The 23851-nt window shown below is 42.5% G+C and overlaps 1 protein-coding gene across 15 annotated transcripts in view; it reads left to right on the forward strand.

Annotated features, from left to right (window-relative positions):
• The window catches only part of LOC119700897 (rap1 GTPase-activating protein 1-like), a 44490-nt gene that overhangs the window by 295 nt on the left and 20344 nt on the right, over window positions 1-23851 (forward strand). For 5 of the 15 annotated variants that reach the window (XR_005256933.1, XM_038136604.1, XM_038136619.1 and 2 more), the window contains exons 1-12: window positions 16-3179; window positions 8116-8209; window positions 8663-8698; window positions 13909-13956; window positions 15068-15106; window positions 15226-15417; window positions 20362-20465; window positions 21924-22002; window positions 22291-22344; window positions 22435-22518; window positions 22897-22997; window positions 23635-23764. Coding sequence is in view for 13 of the 15 variants with exons in the window: in XM_038136604.1 (XP_037992532.1) it covers window positions 3136-3179; window positions 8116-8209; window positions 8663-8698; window positions 13909-13956; window positions 15068-15106; window positions 15226-15417; window positions 20362-20465; window positions 21924-22002; window positions 22291-22344; window positions 22435-22518; window positions 22897-22997; window positions 23635-23764 (1005 nt within the window). In the remaining 2 variants the exon portion in view is untranslated. Of the gene's footprint in view, window positions 1-15; window positions 3180-8115; window positions 8210-8662; window positions 8699-8950; window positions 9047-10324; window positions 10544-13908; window positions 13957-15067; window positions 15107-15225; window positions 15418-20361; window positions 20466-21923; window positions 22003-22290; window positions 22345-22434; window positions 22519-22896; window positions 22998-23634; window positions 23765-23851 lie in introns of those variants that run through there. The other 10 variants (XM_038136625.1, XM_038136633.1, XM_038136682.1 and 7 more) reach the window with 6 other exon arrangements.

Consider the following 23851-nt stretch of genomic DNA (forward strand, 5'->3'; position numbering starts at 1 on the left):
GAGCAGCTTAGCTGCTTTTATTCTCGTCTTGCTTGAAATGCCAATTAAAAATATTTTGCATCTAGAAAGAATGGGAGCAAAGATAGGTGGGGGAGGGTTGATCCAGATCTTCTCTCCTGCTTGTGTGGCGTTGTGTAATGGATAGAGTTTGGGGCAGTTTCAGCCTCATCAGGGAAAGTGTGTGTGCTTTTTAAAAGACATTGTGCTATTCTGCATTGTGTAAAGAAGCAGTTGCAGAGAGAGAAAGGGAGAGTGGAGGTGGGGAGAGCAGATGTCTGTGTAGGAAATGAAACAAACTAAAGGGATGGAGGGGCATGGGAGAGGGTCTGCCCAGACTCAAAGGAATCTCACCCTGATTATGTCAGTCCTGGACATAAAATGAGGAGCCCAAGTGTGCTGCGGGAGGTGCTGTCTCTGCACACCCGGTGCTATATTTAGAAACTATGTGCATAGATCTGTGGAAACAGCTGATGTGAGAACATGTGTGTTTCTGCCTGTGGATGCAGCTATGAGTTTGTGTAATATTGAAGCAAAACTTAAAAAAATACAGGTTTTGCCCTGAAGAGTTTACCCTTGAAGGATATACTGCTGTGTTTATGTGGTACTGCGCAGCTTCCGTGGAGCTGCTGATGTTCTTACAATGACTCAATTAACAGAATTGCAGGGACCAGTTTCTGTGTTGAAGCTAATACAGACTTCTCCTACGTGAGCAAGATAAGATGCTAATGAAATGAAACACATTGAAAAAAATCTGCTAACAAAAATGGGAAAATACATAGCAAAAGGTATAGACATCAATTACTGTAATACATATATTAATGTGCCTACAAGGATACCTGAAAGAACAAAAACTTATATGCCAGTCCCTAAACCACGCCATAACTATAAAATGCATAATGATCCATGCAAGTATGGACACATATAGGGATTAAAATCTGAGACCGTAAGTACACTGTATTAGTCATATAAGAACACAAATATTAATAGGAGCTGAATCTACTTACTACAACAGAAGGCTTATAATAGGGAATATTTTTGCATCAGCAGGGTAAATAGTGACAATCGCTAGCTTGATTGTAAGTTGAGGAACAGAAAGCGGTCCTGTGATTTGCTTACATGTGATTTATTCATATTGCTATTGCTAAAGGAAGTTAATTAGAACAGTAATTAGGGTATTTAATAATTGTTTGCTGTTTTGCTTGTGCATGTTGAGGGCTTTGTACACAACTGGAGTTACACAGAAGGTTAGGTAAAGCTGTGAGACAGCTAAATGAAAGCTGAGTTCAGTGTGGTTTTCTATGTGAACAAAGTTGGCTCTTGTCTGTAGTGGCAAGCTGCCGAAGAACAAGAATGGCAGAAAGACCTGAGCCTCTGTATGCTTTGCTTTCACCATGGCCAGGCTTGATAGCGCTGCTGATAATGACCCTGAGACGGGGGAGGGCAGTAGTTACTGCTGGCAGCCCTCTCTAACAGCAAAAAATAATGTCTCTTCCTCCTTCCTAGATGCAGCAGAAATGGCAAGCTTGGCTCTTTGCCTTGATCCAGTCACATCTCTACTCAGAGATTCAGGTGAATGAGTAAGACCTGCTTGTGCAGAGAGCAGCTGCTCTATTCAGTGCCCTGGGTCCATTTAGGAGGCATTTGAGTTGGAGTGAGGATGTATGAATTGGCCCATGCTCCAGCATCAGATCTTCTGGGGAATTACAAGAGGTAGACAAAAGGAAATGGAGTCACCTTGGCTCCATGCAAGTTACTGAAAATAGCAAGTGGACCCTTTCTTTGTCCATTCAAAGTCATCACCTACTTTGATTCCTTACTCCTTACAGTCTCTTTGCCCACCCACAGATTCTTGAAGTCCCCACAATCACTTCTATCAAGGTCTTTCAAGAGTAGAATTCATAGGAAGCATTAGGATAAAAATGGCACATTAATACTCAAAACTTTGATATAACCCCTTGCTCTCTGCATTTTCCTTTTTTCCCCCCATCTCTATCGGCTAGCTCATATTTTCTGCCTGGTCTGTCTGCATACTGTTTGCGCTCTTCCTTTACATATTTTCTTAGCTCTCTGGCAAATTCTGTCTCTTGTTCTGTTTCCTTACGTCCTCTTCATTAGTTGGAAAAAACCCAGTATGAGGCTGACATTTGGCGTAAGGTTGTAGTTGCTGCTTTTATAGGTCTTGATGTAAAGAGAATGAATGACATCATCCTGTGGAATGAAAGTGAGAAGCACAGAAAAAAAAATGCGTGTCCAGAAGAACTCTGAGTTCTCATTTAAACACAGGTATATTCTTTCTATAGCAAACCATGTTCTCATACTCAGTTTTTTTTTTTTTAATCAAGAGTGACAATCTGTTGATGAGTCAATCTGTTGATGAGTGAATGGAAATACATGTGGTTAAGGCATTTGTGATCCCTGAAAAACTGAGATTCCCTAGTTTACACATTGCATCAATGAGCTATTTCATAAGGGGTGCAGAGCCAAATCTCTGTGGTACTTGATGTATGTCAGGTCCAAACGGCACGGATTTGGATTTAGTGGATGCAGTATCTTTCTAGGCTTCCCTTTAAAAGAATGGGGATTTGTGGAGAAGTGCTTTGATGCTCACTTTCCTCACTGGATACTGAGAGCCTCAAGACGTGATCTTGTTCTACAGCAGAGTTTACTAAGTGAAACCCCTCTGCTGTCCTTATCTAACGCTGTGCTTGCGTTATCCTCACGGACAACCTGGAGAGCAGCGTCCTCGGTTCGGTTGTCCCAGCAGCTGCTCCTGCACGCCGTTCTCCATCCATGGGCTCCCACAGCGGGGGGCTCCAGGGGAACCGCTCTGCCACAGCGGAGGAGGGGCAGAAGCCATCACCCCATCCCCCCTTGTCTCCTCGTCCTCCATCCCTCCTCCTCCTCCTCCTTCGCTCTGTGCTCTCCCCGCCGGGCCCGGGCCCGGGCCCGGCCGTGCGGGTCCCTTCTCTGTCTATCCGGTGAATCCCGGCCCGAGAGGAAGAGGAGGGGTAGGGGCGGGAGCCGCGGCTTCGCGGGGGGCCGGGAGGGAGCCTGTGCCCTTCTTCATGGCGAGGCCGGGGGAGAGCAAGCTCCCGAGGAGGGAACCCGGGAGCTGACTCAGCGGAGCAGTGCAGCATGTTTTCCCGGGAGCGCGGCTTCCCTGCCGGAGCCAGCGGAGGGTAGGTACCGGCACCGGGACCGGTGCCGGCGGCAGTGGGGCCTGGGGCCCTGCCTTTCCCGGGCAGCCCGGGGACGGGGCACGCCAGCGGCTGCCGGCGTTGGGATGGCAGTGCTGGAGCATCAGGAAGAGCCCTCGCGGGTTGGCTGGAAGGGCGGAGAACCGGGAGGGGGAAGGCGATGGCCGTGCCCAGCCCGGCAGGTCCGGCTCTGGCTGTGGGCCCGGCCCTCGCTCCCTCCCTCCGGCGCTCCCGGCCCCGCTCCGGCCGGGGGAGGCGGGCCGTGGGGCGGCAGCGGCTGCCTCTCTCCCTGCAAGGAAAGAGGGAGGCTCGGCAGGCTTTCTCCTGCCGTCTGGGAGTGGGGGACCTCTCCTATTGCGATTTCTCAGGAGGTGGGAGTGCGGGTTGGATGGCAAGATTCATTTCCCCCTGGAGTTCTCCTTTCTCCTGCTCCGCAAGGAGAGCTGGCGGGGAGAGTTCTCCGGGACCTCCCGGTGCCCTGCCTACCTCTTTGTGCGTGCACGAAGTCCTGAGCACGGATGAGTGGGAGCGGTGCCCTCCACGGGAGCTGCCCAGCAGCCAGAGGGGAGCGCGGGTGGGAGAGAGGTTCCTTAGAGGAAGTCAGAGTCTGTGGGCAGAAAGTTTGTGGCCAGCTGAGAGCAAACCGCCTCTCATCTGTAGTGGTAGCTTCCTTTTCCTAGTTCTGCTTCAGTAATTCCTTCTCTTGAGCTCTAGGAATCCATGTGTAAGCAATTTCCAAAGCTGTACAGGTGTTCTGAGAGTAGGGCTATTCGTGTCATGTTTTCAGCTGTCTTCACTGAATAGCTGATAATTGTATGTGGTAAAGCAAATGCACCTCTCTGAGGCAGAAATAAGGGAGTGAAACAGCAGAAGCTGTTACTCAAGAGAAGTGGTTGCCCAGAGTTTTCCTTACGAGCATTTCAGGCCTCTTCTTGTCTCACATTACTTTCAGTTCTTCTAAATTGCCTGTCCCTTCTAGTGAGGGATTAAAAAAACATATTAGTGTCTCCCTGCAAGAAACTCCTGTCAGGCTGGGACACCAGTTACTATACTGACTGTTGTTCCATAGATAGCTGCAAATCATGCTGTGGTGTTTCTCCTGTTGGAAGGCTTCCAGATGAGCAGAAGTATTTACAGCAGCTATACACCTGCTTCCCTGTGAACTTTCAGGAAAACGGTTATCTGAGGATTTGGGGCACCTGTCTTTTAGAGTGCAACAAATCCCCATTTGCTCTGGAATATTTATGAAAGGGTGTGTGAAATTCTGTCCAGTTTGTGTTTTTCTTAGAGCAAATACTTGGATCAACTTGGTTATTGAACTGGCTCAGATAACAATGATTTTGAAAGCTGGGTAGAGAGATCCTATGACTGAAATAGCAGAGGATGCTGCAAGACAGGAATACAAGGCATGAACAGAGTTGTAGTGGCTTAGAGATCTTCAAAGGTTCTTCTTGTTCCGTTTCAGAATTGAGAGTGGATTTCAGAATTTATCAGTGGATCAGCAGTACCTAGATTTAGTTTGACTGCCTGCTTGAAATTAATGTACTGGTTACTGTCACTAGCAAAACCCAATTTAGCCCTAAGTATTTTCTAGGCCCTTATTGCCATTTCCTAAGAATAAAGCTTCGGCAAGTATACATTTGCACATAAATATTCCTCTCCCAATCTGCAGAATTGCTTTCCTTTTTCAGAAGGATGATGTTCTTCTTTTCTGTGGTCAAAGAGTTTGAAGTTCCAATTTGAAAAGAAGTATGTTCCCTTTTTATAATACAGTCTAGTGTTTTTCATTCCAGAAGTTCAAAGTTCCAGAAATTGAATGTGGACTTCAAAGTGATAATTATAATAGCCTCAAATTTTTGTGATATTTTATAAAAGATAATGTAAAATCTAAGGCATTCTCTTGGATTTTCAAAGGCCTGTGTCGTATTCCTAATTTGGGATAATTACGGAATTGTGAACATCTCTGAATCTACCGTAAGACTGGTGATTTTGGCATCTACTGGACTCATTTGAGCAATAGAAATGTGCTAGGATTCAATGGTAAAGAACAGTTTCTGCCTGGAGTTTTCCAGTCAGTCCAGAGTGTTGAGATGAATTTATGGTGAGAGGACAGGGGCAGGACTGGCCACACTGACCATGTAGGAGCTGCCAGATTTCCATGATGCAGGTGTGTATTTAACTCCTCTGAATGATTCAGCATTCACCTCAGTGACATGCCAAAGAAAACACTAGCATGAAACAAGGCCCCAGGGCATCCAGTTGCACAAAAGGTTCTATTGTTGCCCTTCCTTCTGAAAATGAGAATTTATCAAATTGAACTTTTTAAAAGCCTTTTTAGGGCTTACAGAACAGAAACTGCAGATTTCCAAGAGGCAGGGAAAATGTTTAATGTACTGCCTTGGACATAAATTTTGCTCATCCCAAACATTCTTCAAGTAAATGAATAGGATGATAAATAAAGCATGTATTAGTATAGTATTAATATTAATTTAAAATACATTTGCCATCAAACTATTTCAATATTTATTTGAGGTTGTCAAGACTAACTCCTACGTCTTCCCTCACAGACATGTTATGGCATTAATTTCTAGATGCATTATACGGATCTCTCTCATTTGAATTTCAGGAGAAAATTGTGGGAAGCATTGTGTTATTTTGTGTAGGTGAGCCTATATGCAAGTTACGTTATGCCAGTGGGCCACTAAAATGAATTGTGAATTGTCAGAGAACTGGTGAGCATTAGGACTCTTGGAGCTTGTGACAGAGTAGTTTCAAGATTACAGAAATATGTGGTACCTCCATACAAGAGGGAATGTAGCCACTGCTTTCAAAGCAAGGGTCTGCATGACCACTCTCTTAGCTTGGAAGCAGCAGCAGTCACGCATCTAATGCATCTAATAGCGACAGGACAGCAATTCTTGATTGCCTTGTAGGATGATTATGTGCCTTGTATGATGATTGTATGGCCAGTGATGAGTGGTGTCTCGTGGGCTCTGTCTTGGGACTGGTGATCTTTAGTGTCTGTCAGTGATGTAGGCAGTGGGACTGAGTGCACCCTCAGCAGATGACACGGAGCTGAGGGATGTGGTTGACACAAGAGAAAAAGGGACCATCCAGAGAGACCTGGACAAGCTTGAGAAGTGGTGGTCCCACGAGAATCTCGTGAAGTTCAACAAGTCCAAGTGCAATGTGTTGCGCCTGGTTTGAGGTAATCCCAGACATGGGCACAGACTGGGAGGTGAACTCATTGAGAGCAGCCCTGTGGAGAAGGACTTGAAGGTTCTGCTAGAGGAAAAGCTGGACATGAGCCTGCAGTGTGTGCTTACAGCCCAGAAAGCCAAATATACCCTGGGCTGCATTGCAAGAGGAGTGGCCAGCAGGTTGAGAGAGGTGATTTTCCTTCTCTACTCTGCTCTTGTGAGACCGCATATGGAATACTGCATCCAGCTCTGGGGTCCCCAGCATAAGAGAGATGTGAACCTCCTAGAGTAGGTCTAGAGGAGGCCACAAAGATGCTCTGAGGGCTGGAGCTCCTCTCCTACAAATACAGGCTGAACTGGGGTTGTTCAGCATGGAGAAAAGAATCTAGTACTTAGAAGGGGCTTATTAAAAAGGGAGAGTGACTTTTTTCAGGACAGGTAGTAACAGGACAATGGGGAATAGTTTTAGTCTAAGAGAGAAGAGATTTATATTATATGTTAGGAAGAAATTCTGTACTCAGAGAATAGCAAGGCACTGGAACAGGTTGCCCAGAGAAGCTGTGGATGGCCCTAAAAGTGTTCAAGGCCCTGAAAGAAGCTGTGGAACCCCTAAAAGTGTTCAAGGCCAGGTTGGATGGGGCCCTGAGCAATCTGATGTAGTAGGTGACATCTGGCAGAGGGGTTGGGACTAGATGCTCTTTAAGGTCACTTCTAACCCAAACCGTTCTGTGATTTTATGACTGCCTAACAATCATATTCATGATTTCATTACAAAGTGGATGAGTCCTGTCTCTTGTAAACCTGTGCTTAGTTCCCAGCCCCACCTATGTGGCTTTCACCATGACTTAACCCTAGTTGTGCTTGCTAGTAAAAACTGTGAGAGGTGTGGAGTATTTTTAAAGTAACAGTAGGAGAGGTGCAGCTGGCTGTGAGGCTGTCTGTAGTGCCTTGGGCAATGCTAAATATGTCTTCTAAACCAGAGTGTAGTGTTTGTGTTGCTTTTTATTTTCTCTTCTATGAAATCAAATAAAGTCCTGCCGCTGTTTGTACCCACTGCTGCTCCAGCAGGGACCATAGTAATAATATATTTTCCATAGCAGATGTGCAGACAAAAGCTCACCTAATCTCCATGCTGGCTGTACCAGCAGTGGTAACACAAAACGGTGCCTGCATCTCTGCAGGGTGTTATCGGTTCTGTTCTAGTGCCATCTCTGTTATGCTCCTGTCTTTGAGATTAATACCCAGGCTATGGCAGCTGGGGCTGTCCTTTCGGTGCTGATTTCAGTGATGGTTCAGAACTACATTCATCCTTTTTAATACGGTTCTGTTTTGAGATCTGATTACAAAGCTTCTTATGAGACGTGTCTTCATTCTGCTCCAAATCCATAATGGAAGAGGAACTTGGCAAAGAAAAGTCATTCGGCACTTCCATGACAGTTGTGAGGAATATATTGTATGTGAGCAGAGACAGAGCAGTCAGAAGCCAGAAAATTTTTGCTGTTACATCCAGGATGTTTGAAAGTGGCAAGTGGTAAGTTCAGCCACCTCAGGGATTCTCATGGGTAATGACAGCTTTCTTATAAGCAATAAATGGCCTGGGGAGAGGAATATTATGCAGAGGGCAAAGGAGGCACTGCAGGCAAGAACTGACATCTTGAATTCTCTTAAGAGTTATTTTTTTCTTTCTTTTTTTTTCCTTCTACCTCTGTCTGTTGCAGGAAGTCTGAGGAGGCAGTGCAGGGTTTTAGTGATGTTATAGACTCTCCCACTGAAGGCTTTCCATGTGTCCTCACTCCTGCTGTCCCCAACAAGGTAAAAGCAGTCCCTGTTTGGCTCAGGGTTGGTGTATGCTTTGAGTTATGAGTGCAGAAGAATTGTCTGAAATCAAGCTTGTGTGCATGTATGTCTTACAGCTATAGTTGCCTCCTTCTGTGAGAATCCTGAACTTGCTAATTTGACCAGTTCTTATGCCATACTATCTCAAGTCAATCTGACCCATTGAAAGAGAGAAATTCCTGATACCTGACTGACCAGGTTTCAGGTCAAGCTTTTGCAACAAAAGCAGAAGACAATTTGGCCAGTTGTTCTGTTCATGATACCAATTAAGGAAGAAAAATTCCATCATGTCTTCAGCAAGCAAGTAGTTTCTTTGCCAAAATATGGAGGGAGCTGTTGGCTCTTTCAATATCTGGGTTATCACAGAAGATACTGTTAGCTTCTGCAAATGTCAAATTGTTTTTCTCTGATGTCTTTTCCTTTTCACAGACTGTGGACTTGTTTGAGATGATTGAAAAAATGCAGGTAAGGAGAAGGAATTCCGTCAAACTTTGTGATCTCTTAATTTTTTGTACCAAACAAATAATCAGCTACTCTTTGTCCTATTGCTTCACTCACAATACCCTTTATTGTGGGATTACAGAATGTTTAGGCCTTCTAGGCTCAATCTCTTACTCTTCAATGGGATTTCAAAAGCATTTTTCTGTGTTCATTTTTCCAGTCAGCATGATGGAAGCAATAGATACAGGTTATTATAATTCTGTCTGTTCTTTGCAGAAGTGTGACTCTGAGAGAAAATCAAAGTTGCAGTAAGTTATCTCTGGCGTCTTCTTCAGGAAACTCTGTTCTGCTGGGTAGCAGATATAATGACAGGTGATTAATGGGATGTTAACCTAACTGCATTTAGCAAGGTCAGACAGTTTAATAAATAACTACTGTAGGTCCTGTCTTTAACTTGTGCAAGAAGGAAGGACTCTGGCTTAATTCTTACACAGAAATAAATGCCTTTAGCTGCATATATTTTGTTATAAACTTTAAACAGGGCAGAGCTGCATTTTTCCCCCTTCTACCGTATCATATAAAGAAATAGTAATATGTTATATGTGTTAAATATCTATCAATTAAGTCTTCAAAGTTTTCAGATTATGTGTTCTCAGAGCATCCTTGCAGGTTACCAATATTTTCCCTGAGTGGTGCACCTTCTTTAAGTGCTGTGGTTAACCTTGACCTAACATAACACATAGCATGGCACATAAATCCTGCCTTTTATTATGTACAGGAATTAAACTAACCAAAACCAATTAACTTCTTTTCTGGAATTTGGGTGATCAAATTATGAAAATGAGGAAAATGCCAGAATTTAGTGAGACTACAAAGGTGAGGAGGTGGAAGGTAGCAGCAAAATGCTGAATTTAGAGTTATGAGGCTGAAGTAGTTTTTGGCAGACTGGAGAGAAGGAGTGTGGGAGGGAGGGGCTGAATGTGTATCTGCCATGTATTCATGTGCAGACAGACACAGACCTTGCAACCACTGCACTGACATCCAAACTATGTTTGGGATGTGTTCTCAGTGCTTTAGAGTAACAAGCTCTGTAAATGTGCCTGGCTCATTTAACTGCAGGAAGGTAAGCTTGAGCAAGCAGTGCTGCTTCAGTTCAACCACGTGTTCAAAGGCTGTGACAGTCCTTCCCAGGCCTTCTGAAATATGGATAAGGAAGAGTCACTCCCAGGTGTCCCTCAGTGGAAGACTGGTGCTTAAGATTGTCAGTATTTCTCAGCTCCCAGTTTACCATATGGAAAGTCTGACTGGATTTGCACCTCTTTAGTTAGAGAGATAGCAGGGAGCTGATGGGAATCTCTAAGGCATTTAAACTACCTTGTTTTGCATCTATGATCTTTTCTTAGCTGCCCACTATCAAGACTTTATAACTTTTTTTTTCTATGTAAGCTTGTTTTGTCACCTGTGATGCACTAGAGAATCAATAACTGCCATTTCACTATAACAGATTTTTTTGAAATTAAAGTGTTTTCCAAAAGAAAAAACAATTTCTATACTTTTTATTATCTTTGGTTAGATTTTTACTAATTCTTTATTCTCTTTTGTTTGTTTTTGCTTTCTCTTTCTTTCTATTTGACTGTGACTATCCTTCAGATTTGTTGAATCATTCTTGTAAATGACATCTGGGATTTTCCGTAGCAATCGAAGTGAGTGAAAACCAAAGCAGGAGACTTGAACATTTCTTCTGTAAAATAACAACAAAAAAGCCTCAGGATAGAATTGATTATTGAGTGCTTTGCCATTGGGTTGGAATATACTTGTTGGACTGAAAATTAGGATAGCCATTTCACATTTTGTGTGATAAATTAACAGGTAAAGTTGTACTCTCTTTTTACACTGAAACAAATCCCAAGATCTAGGGATGAAGTTTACCTTTTTTTTTTCCTTTCTCATTTCTTTTTGTTTTTCTCTTTCTTTTCAATTTTATTAATCATTTCTTGGAAATAAATGGGCTACTGGCCACTTTGTTCTGTGCTTACAGATCTAGTGAAGTCACTGTATATACTCTCTTAAGGACACTTAGTAACATGTTGTTCCTCAGTTGCTTTGCAGTGCAGGCAATTGAAAAACAAGGAAATTTTATTTTGTCCCATAAGCTCACATATTTCAGGTCTTTGTATGTTTGCATAGCCAGTCCCTATTCTCTTGACTGCTTTTGTTCACTCCCTCTGTTCTGCATTCTTACAATTTCTGCATATTCAGTTTTATTTTCTCACAAGCACTTTCATGTTGTTTTTTTTTCCCTGTGTCCCCTTTTGTATCCAAGTTGTCTGTTTTGAACTGGTCCCATCAAGGCACAGCTCTTTCCCCATAAAATAAAATATGTGTATTATCATAGCATTGTTATGCCACGTTGGACCCTGACTCTGGGTCTGGACACCTTTTTCTCTGTCATTCATTCTTTCATCATGCTCAGGCCAGCTGTTTCCCCTGTGCAAGACCTTGGGAATATGAGATTCCCAGAATGATGCTGTCTCCAGTTAGCTACCCAGGGAAACTGGCAGTGCTGCAAGCCAAACCAGTTCAAACCAGAAGGATGTCTCAAGGAGTGGCTGAGACTGCTGCAGTTTATTCCTCTCCCTTTTGAGAAATGACAGTGATCATCAAGCAGTTGTTCTGCCCATGCTTTGACTTTTCAACAACTTACGCTGCACGTTTCTTGTGGTCCTGGTTACCCTTTAAAATGAAGCTTTGGACTGTACAGCCCAGGGTTGCATTATTCTTACCTTAAGCTTCACTCTAGGGGAGAGGCTGGTAGATTTAAGCTTGTCTTCTTCTTCCAGGCTATCAAGAGCTTCCTTAACAGAGGAAGAGTGCAGAGTCATGGAATGTACTGGTACATTCCTTTGCTTTTTGTAGTGGCTCTGATACAAAGCTCCTTTACAGCAGCCCAGATAGTTTTCGCTCAGGCATGCTGAGATACTGGTCTCCTACCAGGACCTCCTTTGAAACTGGAAAATTCTTGCAGTTATCAGATCTGCCAAAAATGCCAAGGAAGTAGAGAGAAATATTAGAAGATTGCAGTTTCCCAATCTCCATTTCTGTCCCGGTACTTCCCCCCGTTTCTTGCGGAAGTCTGTGGCTGTTTTGTACCTGTGTGTCCGTCATGCCTCAGTCCTGTTTTGACAGTGCACAGGACTTTCTGGTAGTGACAGGGCTTTCTGTCTCTTTTCTAAATCCCTGTTTCAGAACCTGGTCTTCCTTGTGAACCTCAACTCAGTAGGTTGACAACTGAAACTCGAGACCACATCAACAAAACGCTTTTTAGCATGTACATTCCATGAACTCAACTTTTATCACCTTTACAACTTCCCTAAATACAAAATGGTTACTAACTACTTCTGCAAAAGATAAAGATCATTTGTCAACCTATGTTTCATCTTAATTTCACAACTCACCACATCCTGGTAATTGGTTCTTCATTTTGTCTGTGCTGTGTACTGACATCACAATTCAAAACATATATTTTAAAGTTTTCCTATGAAGAATGATTTCAGGTATTCTTTCAGGTATTTGTTTAGTCTCCATTGTTGAAAATACAAAAGGAAAATATTTTTTTGGGGGAGGGTGTGTAACTGTCATGAAACTCAGCTTTTGTAGTTTGATCTTGTGTCACCCTGTAGATAACGTGTGAATCTTCTTTCTCCTAGAGCTAAGGAAAATAATTCAGTTTTTTGTTTTCTACTCATTATTCCTCACTCACTTGACTGTGTTTCTGTATTTAACCAAATTAAATTTGTTGTTACTGCTACTTGTTGTGATTGAACTCAACTTCAGACTTAAGAAGAATGACCTCATGCATCTACTGCTACTCTCCCTAACCCTGGACTGTGGCCATACTGGTTTACTTCTGATGTTTCTAAGAGTATTTTAAAGGTGTTAAGCATTTGTTGTACTCAAGGTCTGGCTCCTCATGATTTCATGAAGGTTTAGGTTTTTTTATGGCTCCTTCTTAGGTTCCTTTAATAAACTTTCTCATTTTCCTAAAACGTTTTTTTTATGTGAAGTAGATGTGTTGGGTTTTTTTTCTTTCCTTTTTTTTTTTTCCTTTTGTTGCTCTTGCAAAGAGCATCCTGATTATTATGAATCCTCAGTAGTAAGGTTGCTGTTGCTCAGTGTTGGTGGTACTATGCTAGCAGTTTTTGTACCCTGTACAGCTGGAGTATTGCCCAAAACTTTTTTTTCTGAGCCTCTGAAGTCTCCACTGTAGAGCTCCTCTGAGATTTACCTATTTCTACCTGAATCTAGTTGACAAGCTAGTTCCACTGTAGAATATGTGCATAGGCATGGCTGTTATAAATCCAATCCTGCTTATTTTCACAACAGAGTCAAGAGCTGCTTATCCTGTCTGGAATCGCTGATTAGCCACGTCAGACACTGATGGTATATAAAAATGTAGTCTCAGCATCATGTTCCAGCATGAGAGTTACAAGATTTAGGTGACAGTATTTGAATACTCATGTACTGTGTGTAAGAGAAACCTGCATTTCAAATTCTGGTCCTCACCTTCCTATCTGATGATGCAAATTCTGCCTCTTACTCTTCTGTCTGTGATGCCCACTTGGACTATGGCCTGTTGATCTTCATATCTTCTGGTCTGGGCCTCTGCTCCATCTGTGTTGGGACTCTCCTCGCTGAAATTGTCCTATTCCTCTGTGCTTCTGCTGCAGAGGTGTGGTGGAAGGGAGCTACTTTGACGTGATGAGAAGGCAGAGAATGGAATAACTTTAAGGAGGAGATTCAAGTCTGGATGCCAGTTCCTGATTCAGGAGGAGACTAGGCAGCCAGTAGCCTTTTGCCCTGTTTTTTCAACCCACCTCATAGTCATTCCATTTCTTCTTTTTATTGCTTAGGATAGGAAGGAAGGTAGCTAGAACAGATTAGAGAATCAAGTAAGAGAATCAGTCTAGGAGGTTGTTTTTAATATCTGCCAGTTGTCTGCTTTTTAAAAGGTGTAAGCTTGAGGGTAGCTTTTCCATTTTAATGCCAGATTAGGGGACTGGCCAAGTTCTAGCTTTACTTTTCCTTTTTATTCCAGTCTTCCAAAGTTGCTTAAAATTGCAGATTTTATAGAGGGACAAAATATGCATATTGAGGATATGGAAAAGGACACAGGGGGTAAGTGAAACAGACATGCTGAAATACAGGATTCACTGTCTGTGACTTTATGTTTCCAGGGGAGTCGTCTGGATGAACAAAGATGTTCCCTTCCAGCTCCTCTCAAGGTCAGGCCAAGTTGTTGTTACCTCCTAAATTGCTGAGAATGGCAGATAATTACTGACCTGGCTTGCAGTGTACTTTCATACTGGAATGAACAGGGAGTCTGCAAACATCCCAAAAACACGCACTTGCCTTTTTTATTTTCTTCTTTTTTCCTAGTTGCTGCACAAGAGAGTGAAACTACGTAGCTGAAATAGAATTAACTTTTCTCTGTTTCTAATTTAAATGGCTCCAATAGGAGTTTATTGTTATTAAAAGTGTTAGTTTTGACTAAGTAATTTCTTAAATTTATTCAATTTAAGAGCTGTAATAATATTTATGAAACCACACAGTATTTATTTCAGTAGTCTGCTTGATGACTCAGAGATGCTACTAGAAAGTTGATCTGTTTTGCCAATATTAAGGCAGTAAGAACAGATTCCTATCTTTAAATCCTCAAGTCAAGGATTAAACTCCACATCTTCAGTCTCAGCTCAGGCCTACTAACCTTAAAATCAAACCTGACCTTGACTTTTATCTTGGGATGACCTATAAAAAAGCCACATTGAGAACTGACACAGCTTTATTCTGACAGAGATAGTCAGTGCTCTTTGTGGTGATGGAGGGGGCATCCAGCTGGCATAAATTGGCTCAGATACTGCTTCTGTTCTCTGAGTCACGGTATTGCTCAGATGCATACCACAGAGCAGCCATGGAGATGACAAAGCCTCAACCTCACTGTAAATAACAGCACTTTTTCTACCATTTCTACTGTCATCCCTGTCAGCAGAAGGACAGCTGCTGTCTGACGCTGTGTGGAAGGAAAGGAGAGAGGCTGCCCCTCCTAACCACATCAAGTTTGCCTATAGTTTGGCTACTTCCTCATTTTTATGCCTGTATTCCCTGTAGTTTGGAAGAGGAGGGTGGGTAGAATCTGACTCCTAAGTTCATTGTTCTCAGAGTTCTTTATTATAGTGCTGAGACCTTGGAAGTGGAGTCTAACCTTAAGTACTGAAGTAAAACTCTAAGGGTGACCTAGGGCAGAATAGAAGCTGAAGGAGCAGCTTGCACAGTCATGAGAGCATAACACTTTAAAAGATGCCACATGTTTTTGCTAATGGCTTGTTCTGATTTCAGACAGAAGAGGAGTATATTCCTTATCCCAGCATCCATGAGGTGAGTTAGTACTGCTCTCTCCTATTTCTGTTTGTCCTTGGACTTGATTGGTTTTTCAGCTTATTAGCCTTCCAGCTTACAAACCTGTCAGCTTTAATGCTTTCTGTCCTTCTGAATAGGTATTACAGAAAGGGTGGCCATATCCTCTCATTATCCTACCCCAGTTTGGGGGCTACTGGATTGAAGGGACGAGCCACAACCTCTCCAGCTTGAGTCCAACTCTGTCTGATGTACCCTTTTCCTGGAGTGGTAAAGTGAAACTGGAAAGTGACCCTACAGCCAAGCTGTACCGCAAACATTTTCTGGGAAAGGTAAGGGTAACCCTCAGAGCCTTCTTTGCCCACCCAGCCACAAGGTTGAAATGTTTCTCAGGCCTTTTCTGGTGGACTTAAAAAAGTCTGTACTGCTGCTGCATTTCAGTTTTTTATGATGCCTTGAACTGATACAAATGAGGAACATGCTAAGATATGGTCTGTAGTGTTTTCAGTTGGTTGTGTCCTCTTGTGAAATGTGCATCATCCTGTGCATTAATAGAAAGATTTCCACGGGAAATGCTTTTATTTAGTTAAGAAGGTATTTTGAGGCTCCTATACAGATACCAGCCTTGGGATAACAAGTGGACAAAAGTGTAATAGTATTGGAAGTGGAAATGGCATTAATTTTAGAGAGGACTTCAGCAGTGACAGTGCAAGCTCCTCAGTAGGAAGCAGAACAGTCCATTTCCCTCAGTGTATGGTCATTACAGAATGTGTGTGATGAAACCACACCATGTGTTTTATAGTTGTTGATTTAAGTAAGTTTGGTGCTAAATGTTCCATGAATTTAAAAAATCCAGTTTGACATATAGGGAAACAGAGCAAGGCCTCATAAAGTGAATGTTTGCTGGCCAGCCATGAGGGTCCATCTGGGTGGGTCTGTTTAGAGAATTGGCTGATTACCAGTCTGAATCTCAGGATGATATTAGCCATAAAGAACAAGTGAGAAAAACCCATGATCATTTCTGAGATTTGGTTCATGGCATAAGGAAGAAGCTTGATATGTATACTCACCCTGCATCTTATTCAGTGGTCTCCCTCAGCAACTGCTGAATAAGTTCAAAACCAAGAATAGGTGGTGCTTTGCACAGTGCTGGGGACCTGTTCTGCAGTAGTTATGCTTGTCAGAGTGATCGTCTATGGTGAATCTTGTTCCACAACACTGGAAAATTATATTAATATGATTTATAAATAATTAGGGAAAAAAAGGAAGCCTTCCTGGAGGCTTCCCCTCAAGACTAAGAGATCTGCTGTGCAATCTGTTAATGGACATTTATTCTGTAACCTTCTGGAAGCTTTCAGTATGCCAACTGTAATTATTTTTCTGTCATGGTAAATATAGGGTTGTGCTTGAAGGCTTCCAGAGCCTGATAGGATGAGAGGCAAATTTGGAAGTGGTTTTTTCAGTCCAATTGCAGGATTCACTGCTGACCTGATGTCACAAAACAGTTGAAGTTGGAAGGGACCTCTGGGGCTCATCTTGTCCAGATTCCTGCTCAAGCAAGGCCATATCATCAGTGTTCCTTGCAAGTGAGATCCAGGACTTCCTGTATTGTGGAGCTCTGCATTTGCAAAGTGCCCAACCATTAGTGCCTCTGTACTACAGAAAAACTCCCTCCTATATTCTTCCTTTTCTGGTGTCCAGTGTTTTCTTCTTTACCTCAACTGACATGAATGTGTGTCCATGTTCAGTTAAACATGCAAGTTTTTGAGCAAGCCAGTGTCAGAAAAGATCAAAGTGAACAGGACTCTTGTGTCACTGAAAACTCTACCCATGGCTAGAAAACTTGCCCCATGGTTTAAAAACTTAGTTAAGGAGAGAGCTCAGGGCTTTTCCACCAGAAGAGTATTTCTTTGGTGCAAAGTTAGGGATTTTGATGCTGTGTTGGATCTTTTTCTTGTTGATAACATGGGAAGGTTATTTCAACAATGACAGGAAAGGTTGCTTTCATGCTTTGAATAACAGGAAACAGTTCTTAGCTGAAGAAGAATCTGGAAGCATCACATGGTGGGAGAGGCATAGCCAGTGGTTTAGGGAATAATCTTTAAGCAAGACAGGAGATCAAAGTATTGTGTGGTACTACAAACTTACTGTGCATGTCTGTGTTGTGGATATGTGTATTTAGATTGCTCAAACTTGAACAATTCTGTGATACTTTTTACAGAATATCTTACAGCAGACCCTATAAAACAACCACCAGAAAAAGTGCTAGAACATTCAAGCCATAGCTCAGTTCCTTTTCCTTGTCTCATGATCTGTATTTTATATGACAATTACACAGTTAGTTTTATTTATCCTTCAGGATAAAGGCTGTAAAATCTTATATCTTATACTGTGGGAATTATTCGATGTCTATGTTGTTTTTCAAGGCTGTAATAAAGAGAAATTGCCTGAAGCCAGGAAGGATTTAATAAAGGTGTACATTGTAACTGCCAGTCAAATAAACTTAGGGTCCAGTTTCTCCAACACTTGAAGCTCTCAGTGCTGAGGGAGAAGCTGTCTTGCTATGCATTCATATGTAATCATGTATTTCTTCTTTATGCTGTCCTTTCTTTGTGCTGGTTAAAGTTGCTGCAGATGGCAGATGTCTTAGTAGCTTTATAACTTCTTAGGCAAACTGTCAGCATTCCTTGTCTTTTCTGTTAGTCTTTTCCCTTGGCCCATGGGAGATACTTAATTGTTTTTAGAGAGATCTGTTTGAAATCTAGAACTACTTTTCAGACTATATTAAATGTTACAGAAACTGCTTCTGTGGCTGAACAAATTTGTACTTAATACATAGGTCATCTTAGCTCCAGGGTATCTTGTCATCACTGACTTGCAATCTTCAGTATCAACTGCAAAGCCTTTTGATGGTTCATCTCTAAGTTCAGGACAGCTAACAATAAGGGCTGCTGTCCACTGAAGGAATATGAGCCTGATGTATGTTGCCTATGTGTTTTTACAGAGAAAGAAAATCATAAGGAGTAAATGATAGGTTTATTCATATATGCGATTGCTCACATCTCAGTTTAAACCTCAGACTTATGTTCGGGATCAAGCTACATAGCCAGAGTGGCTTTTACAAAAATTTAGTTGTTTTAAGATGTCCACTAATTCTGGTACCCATTCTCCTGTGAGGACTGCACCCATTTGTGCAGCTCTGCCTAGCTATGTCAGCTGCAGAGCTGATGGCCCAGTCTCCAAAGCAATTGAGATCCCCCTGTATTGGATCTGCTGGGGTCTGGCTTAGAAGTCTCATCAAAAGGCATCTTATTTCTGTTCTTTTCAACTCAGTGTTACTTTTAGCCACAGCTAGCCTCAGGCTTTAGCTCCTCTTCCTTACTTTGCCTTCTAGTTCTGATTTTTGTGGGCATTATGCCATGTTTTTCCTTAACAGCCTATCTTGGCCATCCAGCCTGGCATTTGACTTCTTTGGTTTAAGGATTTGGATTCTAGACTTCAACTGACCATGGAACATGGTCTTGCTTTGCTCCTTGAATCTGTTCCTCAGCTACTCTGTCTTTCTGCCCTTGGTCACAGTGACTTACTGCACCTGATTCTTGTTCACATCCCAAAAATCCATTAGTATCCTGAAACTCATGGTCGGGAGAGAGTAACTGTCCTTTGTGGCTTCCTTTGATTTCAGCTTTTTTTCCCATGTACTGTCACTGACCAGTGTGACAGATCACACTGTGATTTGAACACTGCAGCTAGAGGCCATATTATTGTGTTTGCCTCTTGGCTGCTCTTGGACCTTGCCTTTTCAGACTGCCTTGTTTGATCAGCCATGGAACCTTTTGCCCAGTATCAGGGCAGTTCTGGGTGTTGGGTGTTTTCTGTCTCAAAGAGGAGGTGAGGACAATGACATCTTTAATACTTTAAAAAGTTAGATAGCTACATCTTCACATTTTGGTTTAGGGTAGTGACTGTAGTCTTACTTATTCATATTTTTTGTTTCAAAGAGAGGATTGGTTTATGTCTGTTAGCTTCAGGTTGGCTGAGTCCACATAGATATCAGAATATTTCACTAGATGTACCTTTATTTTGGACAGTGAGTCAGAACTATGACTTATACAAAAGATTTAGACAGCAAAAGACAATCTTACCAGTGTTTTGAGAGAGGTTTTAATCCATCAGAGCCAGAGCAGGCCTTCTAGGCATGTATATATTCTATATATTCTAGGCAAAAGACTGAGGAAAGAACTGACAGACTAGCAGCCATTTTTTATCAAATTACACTTTGCTCCCACTGACTTTGTCACTAATTTATTGTGCCTGGAGTATTCCTTTCACAGAACATATTCCAAATCATGCAAGTTTTGACTGTAAAACTGAATACAACTTGCTGTCTCAGTTCTGTGTCATGCATGAGGATGCTTTTCCACTAGGATGATGGGAGTGATCAAGGCATTTCTGCACGATTTCACCTTAATGTTATTTTCATTGTGGTGGAGGTTTCCATTCACATCCTGTGTCAAAAGGCTTTAAGTTTAGAGATTATGTAGCAATATGTATGATATAGCAATATACAAAATATACATTGCTATACCTAGGCCACTGGAACATGGCTGTATACCCAGGAGAAATGTACGGCCACAGCCACTTAGATATAGAGACTGTGAAAATGTTTGTAGTATCTTTCATTGTTTGACTGCATGACTGTTCCAGGCACACTCCACTAAAGCTCAGGCAGTGTTAGTGGCACTGCTGAGACCAGTCTTCATCTGCAATACCTCTTTGCTTGCTGACTGTATCCTTCCTGATATGTGAGCACTCTTGGAGTTCGGCCATTCACCATAATCCTGCCATTGCTCTTTAGATAGAACATTCCCACGACCACATCCAGTTGAATGTCTGGAAGACACTGCTTAGTTAAGCAGAACCTGAATGGATACAGGGAAAATCTATGAAAGATACAATTTTATTTACAAGAAACTCAATTTCTTCAAAACGTGTTGCTGAATGTTCTAATACTATTCCTTCTCAGGAGCCCTTGTGATGTTGGACAGGTGAGGAGGAGCTGAACTGACTGGATGCACTTTGACTGATATGCTCAGGCACTAATGATCAAGTGGGCTGTAAGACCATATACACACATCTGGAAGCATGCTACTCCTAGTTAAATTAAATATTAGCTAATATTGAGTGACAGGTTGTATGCAAAAAAAAAAAACCAACTTGGAAAGCTTCTCCAGGAAGTGTTTTGGGGATAATGCATTTTGGTTTCCTGTTTGCAGGAGCACCAGAACTTTTACTCCAGTGACATGTCCTTAGGCTACCTAGTACTTTCTGTGAAGTATGAACAGATCGAGAAACAGGAAAATCTCCGTCTGTTGCTGAGGTAACAGTGCCTGTTATTGAAGTGTATGCTTCTGTGCTGTCTCTCTTGTCTTACCTTGCACTCCCTCTGCACAGATGTGAGTGTGGATTTCGTGGCTTTCTTCTGGAGAGAAAAGAAACTGCAAAGAAACCTTTGAGCTTTTTTTTTTCTTGCCTTCTGCTCTTGAGTTGCTCTCAGCAGTTTCCTTAAAGAAGATGGTGTGGTGCTTACAGGTGCATTTTTGTAGTACCTGTGTGGAAAATACCTGTTCTTCCCTCAAACAGAAAGTCTTTCTCTTTATTCTGTCTACTTAGACACGTGTGCATAATCTCTAGGAGAATATGGATTCCCTAATGGAGGACAGCCTAGCCCAGGCTTTGTACTTGAGACTAAGGCTCCCTTGAAGGTGATCTAGAACATTCCCTAGATTCCCAGGGCAGTCTGTGAAGCCATAACCCTTAGAGAGGGTCATGAAGAGAGACATTACCTAGAGAGAGCTGCTGCATGAGCTACAAGAAGAACAGAGAAGGATCTTGTATAGGTGAGAGGCCACTGCAGAGAAGCTTTTTACCACACTTGGGGCTGGGTGCACTCCTTGTAGGCAATGCTACTGGAGCCAGGTGATGTACAGTTGCCACTGACAAGGATTTGTCCAGGACTGAGGGAAAAAATGATTGCATAGGAATTAGCTACAAGAAAATCAGTGGTGGATTTCCTCCAGTGTTTGCAGAGAATGCTTCAGACTGCCAGCAATAATCTGGGAATAAAGAGAGAGCCTGTTTGTGAGCTGTGCCTGGGAATGTTTATCTTCCTATGTGGAATAGACCAGGGAAGAACAAAAGGGTAGTTATTCTTCTATTAAGATATTTTATTGTATGCAGTACTTTTTGCTCAATAGCTTGTTTATAATGGTTTGAAGAGGCTTTTGTCAGCCCAATATTTCTTCTTCCTTAGAAAGATATCTCTCCTTAAATACACATACAAAGAGGAAGGCAGCTTTCCTCTGTCAGCTTTCTGGAACAATGCTACACCAGTTTCTACCTCCTTTACTTTCCATAGATCTGCTTTCCTAGGCTGTTTCTAACAGACCTTTTAACATTGTTTCAAGCCCTCACTGATCATGGGAATCCCTTATTCTGTGTTCATGCACTGTATTTTGACATTTAGATTTCTGTGAAAGAAAATGGTGTGGGGAGGAAGCAAAATACTTCTTCAAGGCAGACAAGAGTGCAAAGGAGCAGAGACAGCGAGGGCTCCTGTTTTGTCTTCCTTTGCTCACCACAACAAGTGACAGGCAGTGAGAAGTGAAAATAGCTTGATTTTCCAGTGATTCTGTGCACCGTGGTTAAAATTAACTCTGTAGAATTAACTGCTTTAACAATACTCTGAAGGAAGGGCTACTCTTTCTTTAAAGATCCAGTGTTGCTTGCATCTCCCTTCAGCCATCAGTCTCTAATGATTTTTTTCCTTCTATGTCAGGACTCGTACTGGCACCAAACATGATCTAATTCCCATTTCCTGTCTGAATGAGTTTCCCAATGCTGTTCAGATGGCAAAGGTGAGATTCATGCTTGCCTATTTATCTTAAGGCCTCATTTTTCAAGTTATTTTCATCTCTGTCCTTCCATTTCCCTCTTTTTCTACTATTTACCAGTAGAACTGTTATATAGTTCCCTTTTACTCTTCCATTTGCCTTCTTTTCTTTCTCTTCTAATTTTACCTCAGAATTTTTGCCTGAAGGGGCTCCTGTCAGATAATTGTATACAGTGCCTACACTGTCATGCCTGCAACAAGCCAGGGCACATGATAATCATGCTTCTGTTTCCCTGTCTCTCTCACTCAACAGCTGCTGTGTGAGGATGTGAATGTTGAACGCTTCTTTCCTGTCCTGTATCCCAAGGTACAGTGTTATGATATGTCTGTATATCACTTTTCCATCAAGGTCTGGCTAATGACATCCAATTGACAATTTCTGTTTTCATTACCTCAGGCCTCGCAGCTTATTGTTGCATTTGATGAACATGTCATAAGCAATAACTTCAAATTTGGGGTCATCTACCAAAAACCTGGACAGGTAAGACTCATCAGATCCCATGGTAGTTGGGGCAAAATGAAAAGAGTCAGTTTTCTTAGTTTAAAGGATGTAATAGCAAGGTCTGCACTGTCCAGAAGCAATGGCATGGAGGCAGCAGTGTTTGTGCAGTGCCATGGTTGCCTTGGCATGCCTCTTCCACCCGCAGTGTCTCTGGCAGTATAAGCTTTGTGGGTCTCTGAACCCTAACCCTAACCCTCATGGCAGCTTGGGGCTGAGGCACAGGACCCCAGCCCCATGGGGGGCTCAGATCAGAAATGTATTCAAGCAGAGATGTTTGTTGGTTGAACTGTCTATAGAAATTACTGCCTGTTCTTTGTACTCATTGTGCTTCTTACTAATTCTGCTTTCCTTCTGTAGACAACTGAAGAAGAAGTCTTCAGTAACACAGTAGAGAGTCAGGGTTTCCTGGAGTTCCTGGATTTCCTTGGTGACAAGATTCAGCTGCAGGATTTCCGTGGGTGAGTACCTAGTGCAGCTGGAAAGCCAGATTAAGTTAGGGAACATCATGTGTTCAGAGGCTGTGACTCTGTTACAGCCCAGCTTCCAGAGAAGTGCTGTGTCTTCTGAATCCCAGTGCAGGTGAAGAAGCCCTGGATGCTTTTGTCAGCCGTCATGTCTGGGAACTAGTTGCTGCTTAGGTCTCTGCTGGTATTTTGATTTAAAGGTCTCCTGGTATCTCAATCTGACCCGCAGCATCAGCAAAGAATAATTTTACTTGGCAGTGCAAATACAAGTTTGTTTCATAGTGGTATGGGGCAGTATTGTTTCAGGCTCTTTCTGTAAGGCATCCCATCCCTTCTGTAGTTCTAACATACAGAGTGTGTTTCTCAGAAGAATGCTGAAGAAGGTAGCTACTTTGAGGATCCCTGGTTTAACTTCATAGCTTTTAACAAGCTGGTATGTTCACCAGCACAAATATGGTGCAGCTTCAGTCATTGCATTGGTTTGGGGGAGACTTGGTGCCTCACTATCACTGATTTCCTAAAAATTGCCTTTGATAGTCCTGATGTAGTACTGTTGCTGATACTGTCTTATCTTCTCTCTGCTCTCTCATTCCTGTACTGCCTGGCCTATGCATGGTATGGATTTGCTCAGGTTCCGGGGAGGCTTGGATGTTACCAGAGGTCAAACAGGCACCGAGTCAGTCTATACAAATTTCCGGGGAAAGGAGATCATGTTTCACGTGTCCACGAAGCTGCCCTTCACAGAGGGAGATTCCCAGCAGGTATCAGAAGGAGGAGTAAGGATTACAACAGCGTGGCTGGGAGAGGAGGGGTATTTGAAGAAGGACTGCATAGAGGGAACAGTGATT

The sequence above is a fragment of the Motacilla alba genome, chromosome 1 (assembly GCF_015832195.1).
Source record: "Motacilla alba alba isolate MOTALB_02 chromosome 1, Motacilla_alba_V1.0_pri, whole genome shotgun sequence".
In the NCBI taxonomy this organism is placed as follows: Eukaryota; Metazoa; Chordata; class Aves; order Passeriformes; family Motacillidae; genus Motacilla; species Motacilla alba.